Genomic DNA, 23,774 nt, shown 5'->3' with positions numbered 1-23,774 from the left:
GGAGCAGCACAGCACTACCACGGCCACCACCCGGCACTCAACCCCTGCCCTGCTGTGCTTCCCTTGCATGTCCTTGGTGTGACAGGGCGATGTAGTGCTGCTGTTCCTCCAGGTCGTCGCCGCCTTCCTCCACGCGCCAGCACTCCGCCACGCAGGGATTATTGCTCATTTTTCCTCATCCGCCGACACCCGCTGTTTTGTTCACTTTTTCCTGGAGGACACTGCTGCATCACACACACACACACACACACACACACACACAGACACACGTCTATCCATCCGTCCATCTATCTGTCTGTCTGTCTGTCTGGCTGGCTGGCTGGCTGGCTGGCTGGCTGTCTATCTATCTATCTATGTATCTATCTATATACTAATCTATTTGATCTGCCTGCTGTGTCATTATTATTACAAAGTAAACGCGTGTTTCATATTGTAATTATGGTGATAATGTTATTCATGCTTTTAATGTTTCAGGTACATAAACAGTACCTTGTTGCTGTCAAATTTATCTTCATAACATCCACAGTATTATTAAAGTGAGAAAATCCTGTGCTGTAGGAGTCTATCTTCAACAAACAAAATGTCGTTTTGCCTTCCCCGCGCTAATGTAAGGGTGTTCTCCTCTTTTGTCCTGGTGTGTCATCCAATCAGTGCGTAGGAAACCTTCACACAGTTTCAGAGTGAGTCACTGCACATTGGCGTTGCCTTATCACCTGGCCAGTGTTATCAAGGTGTGATGAATCCCGGTGAAGGGCGAGCAAAGACACAAGATAATGACAATACCTTGCCTTTACCAGCATGAGGTGAAGAAACAACCCATTCCTGACATTGCATCCCGTCTCATTCTCTTCTGGAACCAATAATATTAACTTATGACATGTGTTGTCTGTATGAAGGGAACGTATTCCTGATTCAGATATTATGAACTAATGCATTACTACATTGCAGATGTGAAACGTTGCCTGAGTGAATGCAGTTCGTTGCAGCTGTGGTGAAATGTAAATTGTCACAAAAAAACAACAAAACTCATCACTGCGGTTGCAAGACGAAAACATCAGCATTATTTTATTCTATTTTATTTTTTCGGGTAACGTTACAAAGTTGAGGGCTATTTTTCATTTACGCAAAGAACTACGATCTAAAAAGAAAATATTCGTATCATTTGAACCATTGCGCATCGGTCAAGTACGGAGCAGCTTCGAAACAGGGAACCGAAGCAGTGCGATTCCCCCCTGAGGCAGTCTGGTGCTATGCGTGGTGGTGTTTGTACTTGTTGGATGTGTACTGCCTTGAACACCAATTGCGGTCAAGGTGGAGCGGGACTGGCAAAGCACTACTCAAAGCCTGCTCCCATGGGGCCACCAGGCGTGTGGAACAGATAACGAGCGTGCTAAGGACACATATTCTTAAGTTCTGGTGACACCGCTGGGCAGAGAAACAGTGTTGTCACATCGCCATATATATAACAGTATTTTATTCAATCCGTTTAGTATTTTAGAAAATTGTATAGCTACTGCTCTTCTTCAGTCTTATCAATTAAAGTAGCACAGACCTGGTACGTGTATACTGTATTGTAGTGGTACTGATGTGGGCATGCGCGCTGCTACAGAGGCTGGGCACTGGCGTACCCTCAAGGTCATTCAGGCTGCGGCCTGCTACAAGGAATAACTTATTTTTGTTTTTACCTGTTTTGCTGTTCATTCTTGTCTGTTTGCCCTCTGTTTGTTAAGAAGGCCATTAAACATAAAATATAAGGGCTGTATAGTGAAACATTACATGTATAACAGAAGGTGAACACTATTCCACGACATGATTATATAAAGACGTATAAAGTTGCTATGTAACCCAGACGGAGTTTCAGCTCTGCTTCACAAATAGCTTGGCACTATAATATGCCGCTAAATCTATTTATAGACACAATCTCACCTAGGCCTAGTGACCTTGAACAGTTGCTAGGGAAGGCTGAATCGGGAAGTCTGATGCTCCTAAATGTCAGGCAGCGAGTAGAGTTTAGTGTGACACCGGCGGGGCAGGGTTGCGCTGGAGGCGGCGTGTGGCTTCCCCACACCTCCTTACCTGGTTGCAAAACGCCAAGGTGGGCCGCGGAGTTTCGCAGGACTCTCTGGTGGTGACAAAGAGAGCTGAGAGCATAACTTCCTGTATTATTCTGGGAATGAATCAAAGGAGATCGCCATGGCGCCGGTAGATGACGGTACTAATTTATGGAGCCATGGCATTTATCCGGGAGGGCGCGAAGCTGTTGGGAAGTGAGGGTGAGCTGGTAAGGAATGTGCTCAACCGGAGTGCAGATGAAGGGAAGGCGGACTTAGGCTGGCAGACCACTGAAAATGTAATCAAACATACTTTTTTCAGTTTGTTTAAAAATACGACTAGCCTGCCGTTCTCTTGCATTCAGTTATATTCGCTGCAATATTCACGACATACTGTGTTTTGTAAAATAACATTACTAAACGCTGCCGTGCTGTTCATCCTGAGTGCAGAGTGTTTGTGACTGACACGAGCAGTGAATGACAGAAACAGGAGCATTTTGGTGAACAAACTTTGATGACCGTGTCCAGCCCTCATGGCCCCTCCACGTGTGCCTCAGGCTGGCAATGGGGGCACATCCTTCACTGCGGCCTTCACTGCACCCACTAAACGCCCTGGTATATCCACTGGGGGGCACAAACGGCCCAGCAGGAACCCACCTCAAAGCAGGATAACGCCTAGAGTCACCTCTGTAAAAAAGCAGTCAGTGGGCGTGAACCTGAAGGGGCCTCGACAAGGGGAGCGCGACGGAAGCAGGACCGAGAATGTGGCGTTTGACCCTGGGGGAGGCGGCGCTGCAGCAGGGGCGGTGGGGGAGGAAGTACCAAGACGCCCCAGGATGCGCCCCGCCCCGCCCCTCCCCAAACCTGAACCGAGGATAGTGAAGCCCAAAGGGAAGATGACGCAGAAGGAGTTCGAGCCAGAGGGTGAGTACTCTTTAGCTGTCAATTATTTATTTATTTATCTATTTATTTATCTATTTATTATTTTCTTTATTAATTTTTATTTTACTTTTACCTATTCTTAATTTTATTTCTTATTTGTATTGTCTGTCTTTTAATAGTTGTTTGAGCTTACATTGTCCTTTGCCTCCTAAGAAAAAAAAGAGGGTTATAAATAGAACATCAATGTTTATTTAATGCCTTGAGTTAGTAATTACCAGTTGTGTCCCAGAAAAGAAGCAGGTCTATCTTGCCCTTGAAGTCTTTCTGTTGATGCCCGTCAAATCAACCTCAGCCCGCCGTAGAGCGAACAGTTATTTATGCCCCATTAGAGTAAGTGTTGCCCGCCGCGGTGTTCATTCATCTAAGCGCGGGATCGATATGAGACTGAATAAGTAATTTGCGTCAAGTTCTAAATCGCTTGACGACAGAGCAGCCTTGGGAACAGCTTGAACACACGACACCACCACCACCACCACCACCACCACCATAATACCACTGCTGCCACCCCACCGCCGCCATTGTATCACCACCATCACCACTTCAACTGCCACCACCACCACAACATTATCGTCATCATCATCGCCATCATGCTCACCAGCTTCACCACCACTATCACCATCACTACTGCCATCATCATCGTCATCATTACATTTCCGCCACCGTTTCTATTTACCAATATCATATCTTCACACCACCACCACCACCACCACTACCCACGTGGCCAGCGCCTTTCAAGTGTGATGCACATTTAAAGCTTGAATGAATCTTGTATATCGGTAGTAAATACATAATTTCTAGAAGAGAAATTCAAGTCGGGTGTGAAAGAAGATCATTCATGGTGAATTCAAGAAGCGACGGCGGTAATCACGGGTTAATTGACTGGCGCAGGTGTGGCAGGTAACACATGTGGCGTAGAGGTAGCAGCAGCACTGATTTGCAGGGGGAGAAATGGCAATCCATGTTGAAATAAGTTAAAATAATGAATTTATTATTACTTACCTTGTGCGTGTATCAAAGACTGACGTTCACGATCATGCACCTTTTACGTGACTCATTTGCATATTCCTCTGATTTAGCCTTAACAGACTCAAGCCAGGCGTGCCGTGGCACGACAGAAGGGTCGCACAGTCCAAACAGGGAGGCTTCACCCTGACGCACGTGCCCCGCCACCTACTTCTCATCCCATACCATAAAACCTGAAATCCTTGCCCACATTGACCTGAGGCAGCTCGCGCCACTGAAGTCAGTCACGGAGCAGGACACTCTGAATCAGTCCGTTGCTGCACACAATGCTCTGTTCCACACCTATCACAGTTTTGTCGCCTAGCAGTCACCGATCGGGGGTTCAGCGTTTAATGATCTCGCATGTGGAATAGACACGCGCTGCTTAGCGATATTGCGTGACAGGGAAAGCAAATGATGCACATTGATTCTCCTTATCGCACGAGTCTGGGTATTTTAAAGCTGCTGTCCATCACGGGTTGTTATGGTTGGGAGACCCTGAAAGCAGGGCCGCCGCAGGGCTGCCATGACAGCGTTATCTACCTATCTCTGTGACCTTACCGCGTCGCTTGTGGCTTGGTGGGAGGGGAGTGGAGGGAGGAGGGGAGGGACAGGCCGGTCTGGGAGTGTGTGGCAGCCGCATCCGTCGCCAGGCAACACAGAAGACTGGCGCCGCCACAACACAAGGTGGGAAGGGGAACTGGTGACGCTTCCATGCACCGCTGAGTGTTGGCGAGGCGACCATGACTAATAATGTGTCGCTACGGAGCGTGGTACAGCTACACACACACCTGGGCAAACGGCTAACTGTTGATCTGGCCACACTACTGTTAGCCCCTCCTGCCTCTGACGCCTCATTACCTCACTGACCAGACTGCCATACACACACTGCAATTATGCGGGGACCATTACCTAGGTCATTATTTGTAATTCTTGACGTTCCCATATTTTCTCTCTCTCTCTCTCTCTCTCTCTCTCTCTCTCTCTCTCTCTCTCTCTCTCTCTCTCTCTCTCTCACACACACACACACACACACACACACACACACACACACACACACATAAACCTTATAAATGAAAAATATAATTGTATTGCGACTGCAACATTCCGGGAACCTTGTGTTGCTGCATTAACTGTTCTGTCGTGGAAGGCTCGAGCACAGCTGTAGGCGAGGATGATTTGCATTCACCACACCCACATTTTGTTTCCTTTCAAAGGTCTCGTCAGTTTGCAGCCTCAAGAACATTTATTTTTCTTTCAAATCATGTGAAGGAGGCTGAAAATCGTGAGTTTTGAAGACATAGAAAGGAGGAGGAGGAGGAGGAGGAGGAGGAGAGGTAAGTGAGGAAAGGTGAGGGGATGGAGACAGGGGTAGTTAAGACCACCTGCACACAATTAAAAATATATTTTCATTTTGTTGCTGGTTCACACCTGCTGTCTGTATTGTAGGGAAGGGCAACAAACAATAATGCTGCAAAGATTTACACAGCATATTATACCATAAGAGAGGGAAAACCATCCCCTAAAATTGAAGTTTTGTGACTCGAGACACCTGTGACTCCCCTTAAGGTGAGGGGACTGCCTTGCTCCGGAGGGTGGGCGGAGAGAAGGTGAGGGGGAGAAAGAGGTAAGGGGAACCGGAGGGGCAGCGAGGCTGTGCCGCCGCCTCTCGCTCCGCCGGGACAGTTTCCGCAGCGCATCGTGACAGTGATCAGGACTGGGACACTTTTGAACAGTGACTGAACCACCTCAACACCTGTGTCGGTGAGGCGTGAAGGTAAGCCTGGAGGCGGCGAGGAGATACGTGGCGGCCTTTGTCATGTGAGGGGAAATAGTAAAGGTTTCCGCGTACAGTATGTGGGTGAGCGGTGCCTGCAACAGTCACGCACCGCAGACCTGTCTCCACGGGACTGTAAGCCGTGGGTAGAGGCGATGACCCGTCACACACTCCGCATTGCCTGTCCTGTCACCCATTCCGTTATAACTTGTTTCTTCTCCCCTGGCGAGCGGCCTCGTGGGTGAGCGAGGGGCTGAGGGTCGCTTGGGAACTCTATGGTGTTATCGATTCGGCGTGTGTCTGATTGGGGAGCACAGTGTCATGCGGGCCGCGAGCACTGGACTTACTTCCCCGACACCCCGGAGCACATGGCGACGGTGGTGCGTGGAGGCGAGGGCTGGCTGCTGACGGGGCTAGGCTGAGTGTTGGTCCGTCTGGTGGTGTTTGAATCAGGATGACGATGATAGTGATGATTTTAATTTGTGTATTAGGATTTGTTTTTGTTGTTTTCTTCTTCTTCTTCTTCTTCTTCTTCTTCTTCTTCTTCTTCTTCTTCTTCTTCTTCTTCTTCTTGTCTTAGCGTATTTTCTCGCAGATCCGGAAAATAACATTTGTATAGTAATATTGTATTTCATACTATTAATAGTTAGTAATGGTATTAATAAAAAAAGATAATGATAACAACAACAACAACAAAAACAAAAATAATATTGATAATAATAATAACAACAGCACAAAATCTTTCGTACACTCTCTTTCAATAACAGAAATCCATTAACCGAGTCAGCCTCCCATCCTGGCCAGCGCTCCACACCAGCCCGGCCGGCACAGGAGGCAGCCAGCAATCCGATCACTGCTGAACAAAACACTCCCGTCACAGCCCCCGGTACAAAGCAGTGCAGGTGGTGGGAAAGCAAACACTCCCTCTCATCCCCACATAGTCACAAGTATAAAAATAAGTGTGATTCTTTCCTTTAACCCATTCACTGCTGGACAAATTTCTCCCATAATCATTTATTTTTTTTTTTTAGCAAGGGGGTAATAAAAGGAGAGGGAAAAAAAGGCCTAATGAGAGGCCTAAGGATAAGTCAAAAGCATCATCCAAAACTTACAGCTTTTTTAAGGCATATTTTTTCTGCTACATTTTCCTAGATACTCGTAATTTTGTAGTATGGAAGCGAAAAAATTAATCACCTTTTCTTTTTTACTGGATAATCAAGGAAACTATCTATTTCTTTTTTATTTTATCTCGTACCGTGCTCTGAGATTTAACAGAAAAGGTGACCATAGCAATAAAACTCATTAAAATACTCGCAGTTGAAACATTAGTGAAGACAGGACTCTTGCCTCAGTCTGGGCGCTCTTACTGCTTTTCTCGCCCTTTTGTTGAATTTTTGTCTCATAATGTAAAGCGCATTTCTACAGGAAAGGGAGCTAAATGAAAGTAGTATAAGCAGAACAAAAGGTCCATTCTTCTGGGTGCCCTCGCTCCTGTCTTGTTGAAATCCATATTACACACACACACACACACACACACACACACACACACACACACACAAACACACACACACACACACACACACACACACACACACACACACACACACACACACACACACACACAGAAAAATAAGACCACACCTTTACAGTAACTTAAAACGATTCGTGCGGGCAAAAAATCACTTTACCTCACAAAGCTCCTCGTAAACGTCCTGCAAAAACCGTAAAAAGGAAAAAAAAAGAAAAAAGAATCTAATAAACGTTAAGAAAAGTCGTAAGAAAAAAAAAAAACGTTAAAAAGTTGCTCTAAACGTTTCTTGAGAGAGAGAGAGAGAGAGAGAGAGAGAGAGAGAGAGAGAGAGAGAGAGAGAGAGAGAGAGAGAGAGAGAGAGAGAGAGAGAGAGAGTAATTTATTCCAGAATCTTATTACATATAAAAAAGTACCGAATAACTTTTGAGAACAATTTATATCAGGAGAAATTTGCAATCTTATTATAAAAGAAAGAAAAATACACGTTTTGTATCCGCGAGGATAGCAAAATTAGTAATATTTTTTTACAATCTCTTTTCTTCTTTTAGAGAGAGAGAGAGAGAGAGAGAGAGAGAGAGAGAGAGAGAGAGAGAGAGAGAGAGAGAGAGAGAGAGAGAGAGAGAGAGAGAGAGAGAGACTATTTCCATGTTTTCATTTTAATGCCTCATTGGGAAAACGAATTATGATCATATAGCTTATACTGTAAATACAGAGAGAGAGAGAGAGAGAGAGAGAGAGAGAGAGAGAGAGAGAGAGAGAGAGAGAGAGAGAGAAAATGTTCACGTCAGTTATCTAATGAGTGAGGCAGTTAATTTATCCCATCTACTGATATATGAGACTTCTCCCGCTAGATGGCGCATGGAACTGAGTCATGAAATAAATCAACGTGAGCCGTTCGTCATTCGCTGTAAAGTGTATACAGTGTCAGAAGTTCAAGTGTTTTGTGTAAGTTGCGTTGTGTTTCAGTGCGTGTGAAGTGTTGCCGTGAAAGAAATGATTAAAAGGAAGGGTGTGTGTGTGTGTGTATGTGTGTGTGTGTGTGTGTGTGTGTTAAGGGAAAAGAAGAAAGGCCAGGTGTGATAGTTAAGTTGTGGTTAGGAACATGGTTATTGGTGGTGGTGATGGTGGTAATGATGGTAGTAAAAGTAGTAGTAGTAGTAGTAGTAGTAGTAGTAGTAGTGGCAGTGATAAAGTTAATGATAGTGTTAATGCTTATGGCAGTTGTGGTGGTAAGTAGCAAAATTAGTTACTAGCAGTAGTGTTCAAGTTACGGGTGGTGAGGAAGACAGGATGCATCAATGGTCAAGGCCAGCAGGTAATATCAGTAACAGTAGATTAATGAGTGATAGTGATTGCAAATCAATAAGTCAGCTCAAAGGAGTGACTTCATGCAGAATGTGAGTGTAAGGGAAAGGGTTTTGCAAAATAATCAGGTTTGGAAGTTCTAGAAATATTTGATTAGTGTTTTGTGTTAGGGATGATGGTATGATTCTGTTAGGGCAAGTTCTGTTAGGTTAGGTAAAATAAGTTAAATTCGGTCCAATTAGGGAAGCTTAGGTTAGGTATCAGATTAGACTGTGTTATGTTAGGTCTAGATTCATGTAAGAGGGGCTAGAAAAATTTGGAAAAAAGGCCCACTAAATAAAAGAAAGGTTCACTGAAAGTTAGGTCAGGTATGTGCTGATGATAAAGGTGGCAGTGTAGTTTAGGTTATGTTAATAAGTGATGGTGTTAAAGGTGATGAAGACAGTGGAAATAATGGAATGGTTTTGTTAGGTTAGGTTTAAGTTTGGCAAATGATGGTGTTGTTATCGGTGGTGAAGATGGTTTCGTCAAGTTAGATTAGATTAGGTTAGGTTAGGCAAATGATGGTGTTGTTAGAGATGGTGAAGCCAGTGAAGGTAATGGAATGGTTTCGTCAGGTTAGGTTAGGTTAGGTTACGTTAGGCAAGTGATTGAGATGCTAGAGGAGATAAAGGCTGTGAAAGGAATGAAGTGGTTTTGTCAAATTAGGTTAAGTTACGTTACGTTAGGCAAGTGATTGAGATGTTAGAGGAGATAAAGGCTGTGAAAGGAATGAAGTGGTTTTGTCAAGTTAGGTTAGGTTACGTTACGTTTGGCAAGCGATGGAGATGTTAGAGGAAAAAAAGACTGTGAAGGGAATGAAGTGGTTTTGTCAGGTTAGGTTAGGTTACGTTACGTTAGGCAAGTGATTGAGATGTTAGAGGAGATAAAGGCTGTGAAAGGAATGAAATGGTTTTGTCAAGTTAGGTTAAGTTACGTTACGTTTGGCATGTGATGGTGATGGCGCTGGTGAGGGGAAGAATGCAGTGCACATAATGGAATAGTTGGCAGTCTCATTGCAGTATTTGTCCAGGACGGTAATTCAGCTCAGCATTACCATTTCCCCTTCTGGTATGCAAGTCAGGAGGGAGAGATGAAAGGGGAAGTGCCTTATAATTTCCGTGAATTTAGAGCCGTCAACTGTGACTACTGTGACATTATCTCTCTCTCTCTCTCTCTCTCTCTCTCTCTCTCTCTCTGGTACAGTCTCACCTTCACTCCTTCGTTTCTTCTTACTTTCCTAGTTTTTCTTCCTTTCTGTCTTTTCATTCGTCCCTTCATCGTTTCTCTCTCTCTCTCTCTCTCTCTCTCTCTCTCTCTCTCTCTCTCTCTCTCTCTCTCTCTCTCTCTCTCTCTCTCTCTCTCTCTCTCACACACACACACACACACACACACACACACACACACAAACTCAAGCATTCCAGCCATCAAAAATTCAACTCTTCCAAACACCGTACCTTCCCGGTTAAGGAAAAGAGCGCAAGAGGAACACGCCACTAAAGTCTTGACCTCTGCAGGCCGCTTTGGACCAAGTTCTTCCTGCATTTACTCCCTTAACTTTTCATAGACGCTCTCTACTAACCGGCAGCCCTGTAAATATATGACCCAAGCAGGCTAATGTCCCTCTCACTGGTAAAGTTATCCTCATCCGCTTTGTAAATGTTTAGTACCGTGAAGAGGAGGAGCCACAGGAACCAGGGAGCTTTGGAGCGGTGTGGAATCTCATAAGGACTGTTTTGTTATGCATTTTATTGCTGGAAGATATTTTCATAATAACCTACGGCTTTTTAGATACCAATTTTTGTGCGACAATAATTTTGAATTGTTCTGTAGTCTAAAAAATAAGTGTTAAGCTCCTGTTCTCTCGTGTGTGTGTGTGTGTGTGTGTGTGTGTGTGTGTGTGTGTGTGTGTGTGTGTGTCCGTGCAAACATTTCTTTTTTCCTTTTAAGTGATCTAAAAATGTTAACAAAGGACGCCCATGATAGTGAATAGGTTAAAGACCACGGAGATTGTTAGCGTAGATCTCGTGGCTGTACTTAATAGTGTAGAATACTTGCTAATGCTTCCATTACTTATGATACGACTTCTTATTATATTTCAGTAACCCTAGGCGATTTGTACTGAACAATAACAAAACTGCAGACACTAAAAGGTTTCAATTACACGATCACTTCTGCGTTCACTGGCGTGTTCCGAAATTAAACCAGAGTAATGGCAACAACCGGTCTCTCCGACACAAAGAAATCAATTTTAGGAGAACCCGTAACATTCAGAGGGATAAACTGCTCACTAAAATCATGAAGACACCCTTGACAACCGTAACAGCATCCGCTAGAGCCTGTAAAAGTATTGGAGATTAGATACCGGATCGTTTGAGCATGCAGTTCGAGGGGTACTCCGGCGGGAAGCTCCTCTGCACCTCTTATTTACACGTCTGGCACGAGCGGGAATATTTTGTCTGTCCCGTCGAGCCAAGGATTCTGTGACCTCATATCGCTCCTGAGGAAGACGCATAAATACAGCTCAGAGAAGAAGGAAAAGGAGAAGGAGGAAGAGAACGGAAAGGAGGAGGGGATACGAAAGAGGAGGGAGAGGATGGATTTAAGAGTCCTCCATATAATTAAGCGGCCGTGTGAGCCATGTAATTATCCAAGTCTTAAGGTCACTGCTGGTAGGAGTAAATAGAAACGTCTCTCTAGTGTTGGTGGTGTTTATTGACCGTGAAGGAAAGGCAGTTCATCCACCGGCTTCCTGTAATAGCCTGAAATAACCTTGACCGACATCCCTGAATCTTTAGCGGGCTGCACGGAGGGGATTATACCTGGTGCGGGAGGGATTGAGGTAGTAGAGAGGGGATCCGAACCCCCGGGATGAGATAAGATAACACACCTTTGTTACGATGAAAGCTTGCAACATGAAATTCCCTTTGGAGTTTCAGCTCATCCACATAATAAGGTTCCCTAAAAAAAAAAAAATGAATAAATAAATGCAACGGATGACAAATACATAGACAGAATGAAAGATTAGTTATAACGTAGTGCCTGATGTAAGAAGCGCCATGAGAGGCAAGAATGCAGCAGCAGGAGTGGTGAATGCTGGGCTGGAGGAGATGGAGAGACGCTCGCTGCTGCCTATCGCGAAGCCAGAGGAACCAGTCAGTTGTATTTAATATTAACCACAACCACCACCACCACCCTTTCTGCCGCTGCCACTACTGCCACGCTGACACACTGACACACCCAGCAGCCACTCAACAACAAGATTTTCTTTCTTTAATTATTTTTTTTTTACTTGTTTACAGGTCAAGGTGTTTATCGCACGAAATCCTTTTTTATTATAGACAATCACGACGATTTGAAAAGATAACATACAGCAGCGTATCGTTATGTCCTTTCTAGGCTGTCTGACTACACTTGTTTTACACTAATTGGTGCAAAGTCAATTAGGTAACTTTTACTTATCTTTCTTTTGTAGTTGTCTTTAGGAGCGGCCGTACTGAGTGGAGTTCTTCTCATTTCTTACCTTTGGACTTTTTTGCACGTAAGCGTATGAATAATTAAAGAAATTAATGAATAATTAAATAGGTAAATAGAAAATAATAAAAAAAAAACAGGAAAGATTGGACACCATAGAGAAAGTCTTCATCTTACTGGTTATGAATAATTATATTAATTCATAAATAAGTAAACTGATAAATAGAAAATAATAATAATAAATAAAAAAAAAATAAAAAAACACAGGGAAAATCTCGACTCTCACCTGAAGAAATGCTCTGAGTTCACCACATGCTCCAGATGATTGTAGTGTCACGGGGGATGTAGCTGTCTCGTCTCTCTGAAAAGGCGTAGTCACACACACACACACACACACACACACACAACACACACACACACACACACACACACACACACAGGAGCCCACTGAGTTCCTTAGAGATAATTTTTATCCCCGAAATAATATAGACGTCTTTTGCAGCGGTACGAGAAAACATATATTTGTAATTTTTAAAGTTATGTTAAATAAATTTCAGACTCCGCCCATGCGCAAGGAACTTCAAGTATATTATTGCTCCCTCTGAGTATACGTGGTTCAGGGAGGGGTTAAGCGGGGACAAAGATGGTCGAGCATAATAAAAGTATAACTTCTCGTACCGATATCAAAAGGCCATAATCAAGATGGCCATTGGAGACTCATGGCTGTACTTTTCTTTCTTTTCTTTCTTTTTTCTTTCTTTTATTTAATCTACTTTTTTATGTACAAAGAGGTCTGACCAAGAGCTAAAAAAAATAGAAAGCCCCCCTCGCCCAAACTTTATTATGTCACTTTAAAATATAGATAACAACAGATCGACAGTGAAGAAAAAAGTTGGCCAGTTCATAGTTGTGCGTCCGGTCTCCAATGCTTTCCTTTCTTATCTATATGATGTTTTTTTTTTTTTTTTCTGTGTAATGGGAACAAACGGAGTCCTACAGCCACACCTATGCTCTAAATCTCCCATGACATTTTTGTTTCTGTTTACGGGAACGGACGAAATCCCACAGCAGCACTTACAATTCCACTCTCTCCGTTTTCTTTCTTTCTTTCTTTTTTTTTTTTTTCATCCAGGGGAGCGGTCACACCACCCTTCCACTTGGTGCTTACTTGGTGGTGCAAAGGACCTCTTTGTATGCGAGGGGCGGCTTCAGGGTGGGCAGGGTGTCGAGGCTGCGAGGTTGGGAGTTCAGCTTGCATTATTCTTCCGAAACAAGGTCACACAGCCTGCAAACTGCACCCGTAGGAACCGGAGAGGAACAGAAAGATAATAACGGGCGAGGAAGGTATAGAAAAGGAAAACGAAAGGCGAGGAAGAAAATTACTCGCTAAAATAAGCAGGAAACAAGGCCAAGGAAAGACGCGTAAAAGGGAAGAAGAAGAAGAGGAGGAGGAGGAGGAGACGGAAGACGAAGTAGAAGGGAAAGAAAATTCTCCATCAGAAAAAAAAAGAGAACGAAAGGAAAATGTAAGAAAGGCACGCAAAGAAAAGGAAGAGAAAGAATGACAAGGAGGAGGCCGAAGAAGAAAATAAAAAAAGTGTCTATAATCAAAGGAAAGAGAAGCGAAAGGAAAACGGAAAAAGACCTGAAGAAGAGGAAGGGGAAGAAGAGAATGAGGCAAAGTATGAGAAGTGAATAGGTGTGGAAGGAAGCTGTGAGGGCGGCGAGGAAGGCGCCATGATACACTCCTTTTGTGAGGCAAATGTGGAGGAAGAGCCAAATGAGAAGAGATAAGGAGGACTGCCCTGAAAAATGAGAAAGAGAGAGAGAGAGAGAGAGAGAGAGAGAGAGAGAGAGAGAGAGAGAGAGAGAGAGAGAGAGAGAGAGAGAGAGAGAGAATTTATGGTATAATGTATACGATATTCATCTTTGCAAATACTTAGTGTTTGATAAGCAAGTCAAAACAAACAAGCTTGAATAATTCGAGCTACACGGGAAGACCAAACAGTGAGTGTGTATGTGTGTGTGTGAGAGAGAGAGAGAGAGAGAGAGAGAGAGAGAGAGAGAGAGAGAGGAGAGAGAGAGAGAGAGAGAGAGAGAGAGAGAGAGAGAGAGAGAGAGAGAGAGAGAGAGAGAGAGAGAGAGAGATACCTATCCACCTAAATTAATTTTTATAACACTATACTTTATTCACTAAGGTAGAATATCTTTCTACTTCAGCAGGTTAAGTAGAAGTGTGTCTTGTCACCTCTCCTCCTTCATTTCACATCCCCTAAACGAAATAATGCACAAAATAACAACATACGAATTTACTACGAAAACCAATACCCCAAAAACTACTTACCTTCCCCCTCGTTAGGAAAAACAAATGCGGTTTACCTTCACCTCCACTGAAATCCACACGGCCACCAATACCTCTGTCCTCTCTTTAATACTGTTGTTTATGGGCACTCACTAACCCCACCGGCCGGCAAAGGTATGGCTGTGACGGTCGTGTTGGCAGGCCTTTGTGGGGGTGTCGACGGCCAATACTCATACAGCAGCGAGTTAGCAAAGAGTCAGCAGTGGCCATTTCATATATATCTATTTGAAACATCTTTTCTTAATAACTAACCACTCTGAGACATTTTCTTGTACGATAGCCACATGCAAACACTATTAGTTAGAAAATGCAACTTGTATTTTTTTATCCTTTTTCTTGTAGATGCTTATAAAGATTCCATGTATTGCCTTCAGTGGCGTGAATCGTTGCAGAGCGAGGTGAAAGGCTTAGTGCTACCCAGGGAGCTTCCAGGGGTGCTTGACTGGGGGAAGGAATTAAGGTTTGTGTGAGATTGCGCGAACCTTAATTTGCTTCTTATTAATTAAGGGAAGGTTGGTACACACATGCTCATCCCCTCACACACACACACACACACACACACAGAGAGAGAGAGAGAGAGAGAGAGAGAGAGAGAGAGAGAGAGAGAGGAGAGAGAGAGGAGAGAGAGAGAGAGAGAGAGAGAGAGAGAGAGAGAGAGAGAGATGCCCCCCCTAAGGCTCAATGCAATGACGGAACGCTAATTTTTCCAATACGTAAATCATAACCTTTGCAAATCAATGTATACTTGCATTGGATTACTCTCCAATATCTTCTTCATTCCTCCCTTCAGTTTTTATAGACGCGCAACACTAACCATCAACCTCGTAAATATAGATCCTAATTGCGCTAATGTCCTCGCGGTAAGGCAATCTATCACCCTTTTTTTTTGGATAATCTTAATCGTATATTTTTTTTACATGGGAATGGCATTTAAACTCTTGGCTTATATGGCTTCTTATAAAGTTTGATAAAATGTTGTGCTGCAAGTTAAGAATACAGTTTTGAAAGACTTTGTGCTGCAAGTTAAGAATACAATTTTGAAAGACTTTGTGGCGCAAGTCAAGAATACGATTTTGAAAGACAGTCTCAGTGAAAATGAAGTGACTGAGTTGTTCATATCAATTACTGCTTGTTGGTTAATTTATGCTAAGTGAAATCATTATGATTAAACTTTCTATTTGTGTGGCTGCTTCTAGAGTTTGATGAAATATTGTGTTGCAAGTTTAGAATATAATTTTGAAAGACAGTCCCAGTGAAAAAGATTGTTTGAATTATTCAGACCAATTAGTGCTTCCTCGCTCATTTATGCTCAGTTTAATAATTATGTTTAGGAAGAAGAAATGCAGGACCTCTCAGATAGCACCTGCCATATTGTCATTAGCAGTAAAAGGGTTAAGTGGGATTTTTATTAGTGTCCATTGAGAAGTGGCGTTCGTGGAGTGGTAAGGTCTCTCTCTCTCTCTCTCTCTCTCTCTCTCTCTCTCTCTCTCTCTCTCTCTCTCTGTGCCTCGTGAATTTGAGTATTTTGTTGATAACTTTCAATGGAATCTAGAATTTTTAACATGAAATGGTGAATGATGCTCCCGGAGAGTCTTCACATAAAAAAAAAAAAATACATGGACTTTTAACAATAGAGTTCCAGTCATAGAGTTTTCATCATAGAGTTTTCACCGTAGAGTTTCCATCACAAAGTTTTAACCATAGAGTCTTAACCACAGAGAGTTTTATACATTGAGTGCTTACGTACACAAAAATTCATGGCGTTCCAATCAGCTTTGAGTGTGCTAGTGGAAGACAGGACAGGCATATTTCCTTGTTTTATTTAGATGTATTTCAGTCATGCGTTTTTGTTTAGCTTGCCCAGTTTCCCAATGACGTAAAAAAACCGGCAACAAATTATATTTATGGACGTCCACCGCTGTGTAAGTGAGTTGGCACACACCAGAGACAGTTTTGTTTCAGTAATTGTGTTCTGTGATATTGTCCTATTTCCGTCTCGTCCCCTTTCTTTCCTGCTTTCCCTATTCTTTTCTTTTCCGTTTGCATTTCCTTATTTTCTCCTCTTATTTTTGTCTTTCGTGTCTCGTTTCACTCTTTTAACCTATCTTCCTATTTTCGTCTGTAATCCTCCTTCTTTCTCACCTTCTCTTTCACTTTTTTATTTTTTGTTTCGTTTGCATTTCCCTTCTCATCTTTTTTCCTCTTATTTTCGTCTCTCGTGTCTTGTTTCACTCTTTCCCTCCTTTTTATACATTTTTGTTCTCTGATTTTTTCTTGCCTTCCTTCTTCCTCCATTCGCCTTTGCTCATTGTTTCTTCGTCTTCTGTTTTCTGCTTTTGTGGTGTGGCAGTGCGGCAATTGGTTGGGAAGCTGACGCCGTGAGCTCTTGTGTTTTCCTTGTATTGTTTGTCTTAGTGGTGCGATAAAGGGAAGATGTAGTCAAAGAGTGATACTTTATAGGCCTTGTTTTTATTTACTATTTCATCAGGGAAAAATGCTTCTTGAGTTTAGTAGAGTGAAAAGAGTTGCGTGGCTGTATCTTTTATTTCTATTGTCTTTTCTCAAAGTTAAGAAAAATTACGTTGGTGTGTTTGTCATTTCAGCAAAGTTAGCGAAGTTTTGTGGCCTTATTTATTTTATTTTTTCATTTCAGTAAAGTTATGAAAGTTACTTGGCAGCATTTAAAAACTTCAGTTAAGTTAGAAAAGTTTCGACCCCTTATTTAATATTAAAAACGATAGTGCATCATATATATTTTACCCTATAGAGGCAACGCATAATTTTCTCCATTATCAGCAGCCCCACGTAAGAAATTTATAATCACTTCATTTATTATCAACACATTCTCTCTCTCTCTCTCTCTCTCTCTCTCTCTCTCTCTCTCTCTCTCTCTCTCTCTCTCTCTCTCTCTCTCTCTCTCTCTCTCTCTCTTATCCAAAACAAACAGATAAAGCAACACATCTCTCGTTTCATACTGCGAATCCTCCTTCCTCGAAACTCACCAGCAATACTCAACTCATGACGCGACAGGCTTCACCCAGACAGAGGAGAGCAGAGCGTGATATAAAATTCTCGATGGGTCGCAGTCAAGTAAGGAAAGTTGTGCAAGGCGGTGCAGGTGCGGCAGTGGTGTGCGTGGCGGGGAGCCCTTGTGGTGGTGGCCTGGATACGATGGGTCACGTCGGGTGCTTTGGGACGAGGCGGCTTGTAAAATGGTCATGTCGGACAAACGGTTAACCCTTTTACTGCAATGGTTTTCCTTTGTTAACATTCACAGCACTGTAAAAAGAAATTGTTTGCTCGGTCACATATAAAAAAAAAAAAGGACGGTTATTTTATATTTTACTAGGCTGTAGTACAAAATTAAGCGTCTGAAAAGCGTTAAGTTATTAGAGGAAAAGTTGTCTGCCATTGAAATGGTTGAACTGCGGCGGCAATGTGCGGCAGTAAAGCAGCGATGCGCCGTGAGCCAGTGCTGCACGTAGGCCGTCAAGGCTGCGTGCCGCCCTTAGGTGCCTTCACTTAAAGACCGGCAGAGGCGAGCGAGTGCATGTCTCCACTGGATGAACTCTGCCGCAAACACGTCTTCCTCTTTACCAAGGCTGCTTCCACTGTGTCTGCTGATTTACAAAAAAGAAAGTTTTTTCTTCATTACAAAAAGAGAACTTTACCCTTCCCCTAATTAACTGATCAAGTCTGAGTGGCCATTGCAAAGGAAGAATTTCTCTTTCCCGTGATTAACTGATTAGCGCCGCGACCTGGAGGGAATACTAATTACCCCATGAATTAGACATCAGTGTACCGCGGGAGTGACTCACGAGACTGGAATCATGTTGCCAATACGGAGGCCTGACAGCCGCGGCGTGCCGGCAAATGGTGCGTGTAAGCATGGCAGGCAGGGAAGCATGGCCCGGGAACTTGCAACGCTCCGTCCCCTTTACGCGAGACAACGGGACTCTTCAGACTGTATCAGAGGACACCATTCTCTCTGCAGAGCAATTTCTCTCGCTAGAAAATTGCTTAGGGTGTGGCACTTTTGGGTGTGTCGGGCGTGGGAGGGGTGAGAAGGACAGGAAGTGCGGGGAACGGAGCGCAGCCTCATCCCGCCGCCTTGACTCGGCTCCCAGCCTCCTTCCCGGCTCCCAAGTGCCTCCCGCTAATGGAATGACTGTCTCGTGAATATGTAGCTCCTGCGTTATTCACGGCGTTGCTTTCTTCCACATTTCTTCCTCTCCTTTGTGTAGGTAGACATGCCATCGTGCCCACCCTTCCTTCCCTCACATCATTCCTCTGCGTTTCTATTTTTTTCTTGGTATTTTTCAGTCGTTTATTATTGAAACCGTCGTTTTCTACCGACACTTTGGTCCTTGTTCTGAAACTTTTAGGTGCTTCATCTCGACAAGTTTTTGTAGCCTCTAGTGAAACGTTCTGGGGCTTTCAAGGGTGTCTTTATGATTCCAGTAACAGTTTAACAAATGTTCTGTATGGTTAACAAAAAAAACAAAAACATCCAAGAGAATGACAAGTAATCTTTATAGACTGAAAATATTTTTGATGAGAGCCTGCAACGTTTAAGAATACGAGACTTTATCGTATTGCATTTTTCTTGGTATATTGTCATCTGTTATATTCTTATGATAAATTCTTTCACATTAATTTTTAGCAATATGAGTTTTTTTTTTTTTTTTCTGTATTTGTATTTCGTATTAAAGATTTTTTTTTTTTTGTTTCAATTTCACGAAGGCGACCAGTGACTTTCCGGGGCTCGGGTTCCTTCGCTTCTCGATACCAATTTTCTTCCAGAGAACCTTAACGTAATTAACAACCTCTTGAGGCTGAGCTGGACTATGGCAAGCACGGCAACTCTCTCTCTCTCTCTCTCTCTCTCTCTCTCTCTCTCTCTCTCTCTCTCTCTCTCTCTCTCTCTCTCTCTCTCATTATCTTATGTTCCCAGTGTTGATGAGACGTTTGTAATCTCCTCTTCCTCCTCCTCCTCCTCCTCCTCCTCCTCCTCCTCCTTATCCTTCTTCTCCTCCCTCCTTCCCTCTCTCCCTCCCTCCCTCCCTCTCTCCCTCCCTCCTTCCTTCCTTCTTTCCTTCCTTCCTTCCTTCCTTCCTTCCTTCCTTCCTTCCTTCCTTCCTTCCTTGATTTCACCGCCATGGTCTTGAACCGCGCGAGAGAAGAAAGAGTGAGAGAAATAATAACAACAATGACGTAGGAGAGAGAGAGCAAGAAAGAGAGAGAGAAAGAGAAACAGGAGAACCAAAAATAGAACAGGAAGGCTTGTTTTTGGGGCTTCGAGAGGGGATGAATTTTAAGGGGAGAGTCCGGTTTGGATGGGTGTTTCTGTATCTCTGCTAAATAAGCATGAATCGCTCTGATTTTTATGTTGTGAAGTATTGGCAACATGTATATCAATATTAGACATTGATCCCCTTTCTTGCCCCCACCCCCCCTCATCCCCACCCCCCCCAATTCCAATTTCAAGGAAAATTTTAAAACTTTTCACCGTCGTTATTAATTGGCCCACAACCTTTATTTTTCTGTGGCTTAGAGATGTTATGATACCTAACAAAGTTACGTAGGCAGATTTTTCATTTGGCTTTTGGTTTTGTTTTATGATTTTTTCTTTATCTGTCTTTCTTTCGCCTTTTTTTTACCAAAAAAATATTAATACAAAATTACATGAGACCTATATAAAAAAAACGCCTACGTAACTTTGAAGAAGAAGTATTCTTCTGTGTTTTAGTTTTTGTTTCATTGAAATCAAGCTAAAACTAACTCCTGTGAAAACTTTTAAAGGGGGATAACTTATGTTTTGAGATACGGGCCGATAAAGTTTATTGATCGATTACGATCCAGTTATAATACACTAGGAAGCTTTTTCAGGTTTATTATGAGTTCTTTTTTATCATAATCAATCTATTGATACAATCAGATGTATTTCTAAGTATATCAGGCTCCTGGTCCCCCATTGCCTTCGAAAAGGCAATGTATTATCTTGTCAAGCAAGGGGTGTCAAAGTTGCCCACACTTCTCTTTGTTGCCAGGTTTTTTAGAAGCCACCAGGTTCGTACTCTGCTGATGCTTTCTCTTTCTGCTTTCTTTTCGGCTTCATCTGGACTTCGTGGTGCCTCTTTCTTTCTTCATCTTCTGTTGTGAGAGATCTTCTTAGCGCCTTCGTATTGATATTCAATGCTGGCAGCAAACAGGCTTTCCTGTAACCATAATTATGGTCCAGTATTGCTGACTGTGCAACAAATGAGAGTCTTTTCAAGCCAGAAAACTTTGTTTTGCTTGCCCGTGACCACATCTTGCTGTGAAAGCTCTCATTAGCATTTTGTGTCAGTCCACGGACACATCTCTCCAGGATGTCTTTCGTTGTCAGAGCATCGTAGACTTGTCTGATTTTATTCTGCGCCTCTTGATCTAGGTTGACCACTAGAGATTTTTTGTGCTTGATTTCTTCTCTGTTCTTGCCCTCGGCTAGTGCTTTCTGGAAAAAGCACCATGAATTGATGCCTTCTTCACAAAGTCCATGGCGGGGCTTTTCATCAGTGCTGAAAATATGATGAAAACTACTCATGACAGCTTTCTTCATTGTTATATAGTCAGCACCAACATTATCCCTGATGTGTTTGCCAAAGAAACTTTGCATCTTGTCAATGGCTGTGTCGGTCAACTTGTTGCGTCCGCCAAGGAGACTCCTGCGAATCTTGCTGCCAGTCTTCGTTATCGTGTCAACCTTCTCTTGCTCCCGTAATTTCCTGAGCCGAGTCCCCAGTCTCTTCTGCACGTGGTTGATGCACTCTAACTTGGTAACTTTAGTATCTTGGTATGGGCCATTCCCGTTATTCATGGCGAGTACTGCTTTGTACGAGTTGGCATCACCATCTGAAACCAAGTTTTCATACTCAAATTTCAGGTCTCGGGAACGTGCGAAGAGACGTCGGGCTGCTTCCACCTCCATCCCACCTGACGGGCCTTCATAGTTGCTACCACAACTTCCATCAGCATCATGTTTAGTCTTCCAGGTGTTATATGTCTCTTCAGTTATTTTCTTGTTCTCGAGTTTATTTTTCTTCAGGGTACATTCGAGGCAGAACTTGCTGAGAATTTCGTAATCAATGATGAAGCCTGTATAAACATCTATCATTACACTCATCCCAACTTTGGATGTGTGTCCTCTCTTCATCCAGGTGGCATCAAATGAAACATCAAGCTTCAGGACACCACCTGCATCAGGCTTCTTTGACAGGTGTTCTTCATAGTGCTTCCTGACAGCTTCGTGAATTTTTGTTTGTTTGGAGTCATAGTGGCTCTTCATCTTTTCATATAAGTACGTCAGGTGTCTATAGTACTTGCATTTTCCAACTGGTGGCATACCTAAGGCACCCATCATTCTTCTGACACCTGCAAACCCTGCGTCTTCTATTACAGACAGGTAAAGGAGGGCAATGTTGGTCTTGCCGATCTTTTTCTTGTTTCTTCCAACCTCCACTTCTTCAGGCTGTGAGATGTTCTTGAAGTTGCAGGTTGTGCAGTGTATGATTACGGTGTTCTCATAAACATCAGGCTTGAAACTGTACTCCAAGGTAGGCTCAGGGCAGGAACAATGCGAAGAAGTCAGTTTTTTCAGCCTCCTTTTTGTCATCATGACAATCTCGTCACTGTCAGCAGAATCTTCCTCCTCCTGATGAGTTTTCAAAAGATCTTCTCTAATTGTGAGTAATAAGGTCTTCTCTACCTTATCTTTACTCTCCGCTATGTGAGATGTGCTGGGCTGTGGTATGTGAGAGGTGGTGGGCAGCGGGACGGCGGCGAGGGAGGTGGCAGCGGCCGGTGTCGGGTTACTTGGTGATAGCGGGGCGGCCGGGGTGACTGGCGGCTCGACTGGCGGCTCCAGGCGAGGTATTTTTCCCCTTTCTGTATCCAACTTCACGCCCCAGGCATCCCTGCTCTGCTGCTTTCTCTTAGACAACCGTGGCATGGTTGGCAGGAGGTAGATTGTAGTTTGTAGTGGCGAAATAACGCGCTTAGTAGCTGTGAGAGTGGGAGAAGTCGCGAGAGACTGAGCAACAACCTCCCGTGACAAGAGCTACGTGAGCACTGAGGAGGCAGGATCCTTGCTGGGAGCTAGTATCACACACACACACACTCGCCTTGAGTGTTGCCATATCGTATCCAAGCAAAAAAAAGTTCAGATTTTAGCGTTTTTTCGTAGTATTGGGTAAGAAAAACTTACTCTGCTGATGTAAACAAACGCACGTGGTTGATTGCGTGACATTTAAATGCCATTTAAAGGGAAACTATGGGGCATTTCCCCTTAAATCTTTACGAGATTGCTGCCAACAAGTATACCTACCACATATATTTTTTTCACAAAAAGTCATTATTTTTCATTTTTTTTCGTCTCCAGACCGGACGCTCCCCTTAAAACCAACTGAGAGAGCGCTTTGAAATCCAACTTGGAGCAGAGCGCAAGTGTGAGGCGGTCCGAGTTAAGAGCTAGTGTGAAGACAAATGCAGGAGTGTGGCCAAGAGGAGGTAAGGCTTTGTGATGCGAATTCGTAGGCGAGGCAGTGACGCAAGTTTAGTGTGGGGTGACAGCATTGCAGTGATTTGAGAGAGAGAGAGAGAGAGAGAGAGAGAGAGAGAGAGAGAGAGAGAGAGAGAGAGAGAGAATTAAGGACAATTTTGCTCTCTCTCTCTCTCTCTCTCTCTCTCTCTCTCTCTCTCTCTCTCTCTCTCTCTCTCTCTCTCTCTCTCTCTCTCTCTCTCAGGCCTCCCTTGCAGTCAAGAACTTCCGAGTATTCCACGTAATTCCCTTCATGAAATCACTGCTTGTTTGCACACACTTCAGGCAGCGTTATTGCTCTTGAGGGCTGAGGTGGAGCAACTCGTTATTGCAGGTAACAAGGAAGGACTGACGTGGGTGTTCAATACGTGATAACTAAAGAATAATAGCACATGGGTTGGCTGAAGAATGGGGACTATACTCTGCTTCATTTACTCTCATAGTAATTTTACCACTGAAGGACATGCGAATAAGATAACACTGATTTTCTCACTCGTTAATTAGTCTACGTATTCGCGTCTAGCTTTGGAACAAGCGGGAAGCTGATGATGTATTTACACCCAAACCCTTAGCTACTTTAAGATACCGAGTCATTCAAGTAAAAAACGATATGGCAACGCATATTTATTTACTAGTAATTGTAGGAATAAAGTTGATTTGCCACACGTTTTTAAGCAAGTCAGGAATATGTGGAGCAATCATCGAGTGAGTGC

At 43.4% G+C, this 23,774-nt stretch overlaps 1 protein-coding gene across 1 annotated transcript in view; it reads left to right on the top strand.

Annotated features, from left to right (window-relative positions):
• Nucleotides 1–23,774, top strand: part of LOC135098399 (uncharacterized) — a 47,567-nt gene that overhangs the window by 16,265 nt on the left and 7,528 nt on the right. Inside the window, exon 4 of the mRNA XM_064000729.1 lies at nt 2,374–2,975. Coding sequence (XP_063856799.1) covers nt 2,585–2,975 — 391 coding nt within the window. The 5' untranslated portion in view covers nt 2,374–2,584. The remainder of the gene's footprint in view (nt 1–2,373; nt 2,976–23,774) is intronic.

This window comes from Scylla paramamosain, unplaced genomic scaffold (assembly GCF_035594125.1).
Source record: "Scylla paramamosain isolate STU-SP2022 unplaced genomic scaffold, ASM3559412v1 Contig59, whole genome shotgun sequence".
Lineage (NCBI taxonomy): Eukaryota > Metazoa > Arthropoda > Malacostraca > Decapoda > Portunidae > Scylla > Scylla paramamosain.
The sequence above is the reverse complement of the archived record's forward strand: the minus strand, read 5'-3'. Positions and strand labels throughout refer to the sequence as shown.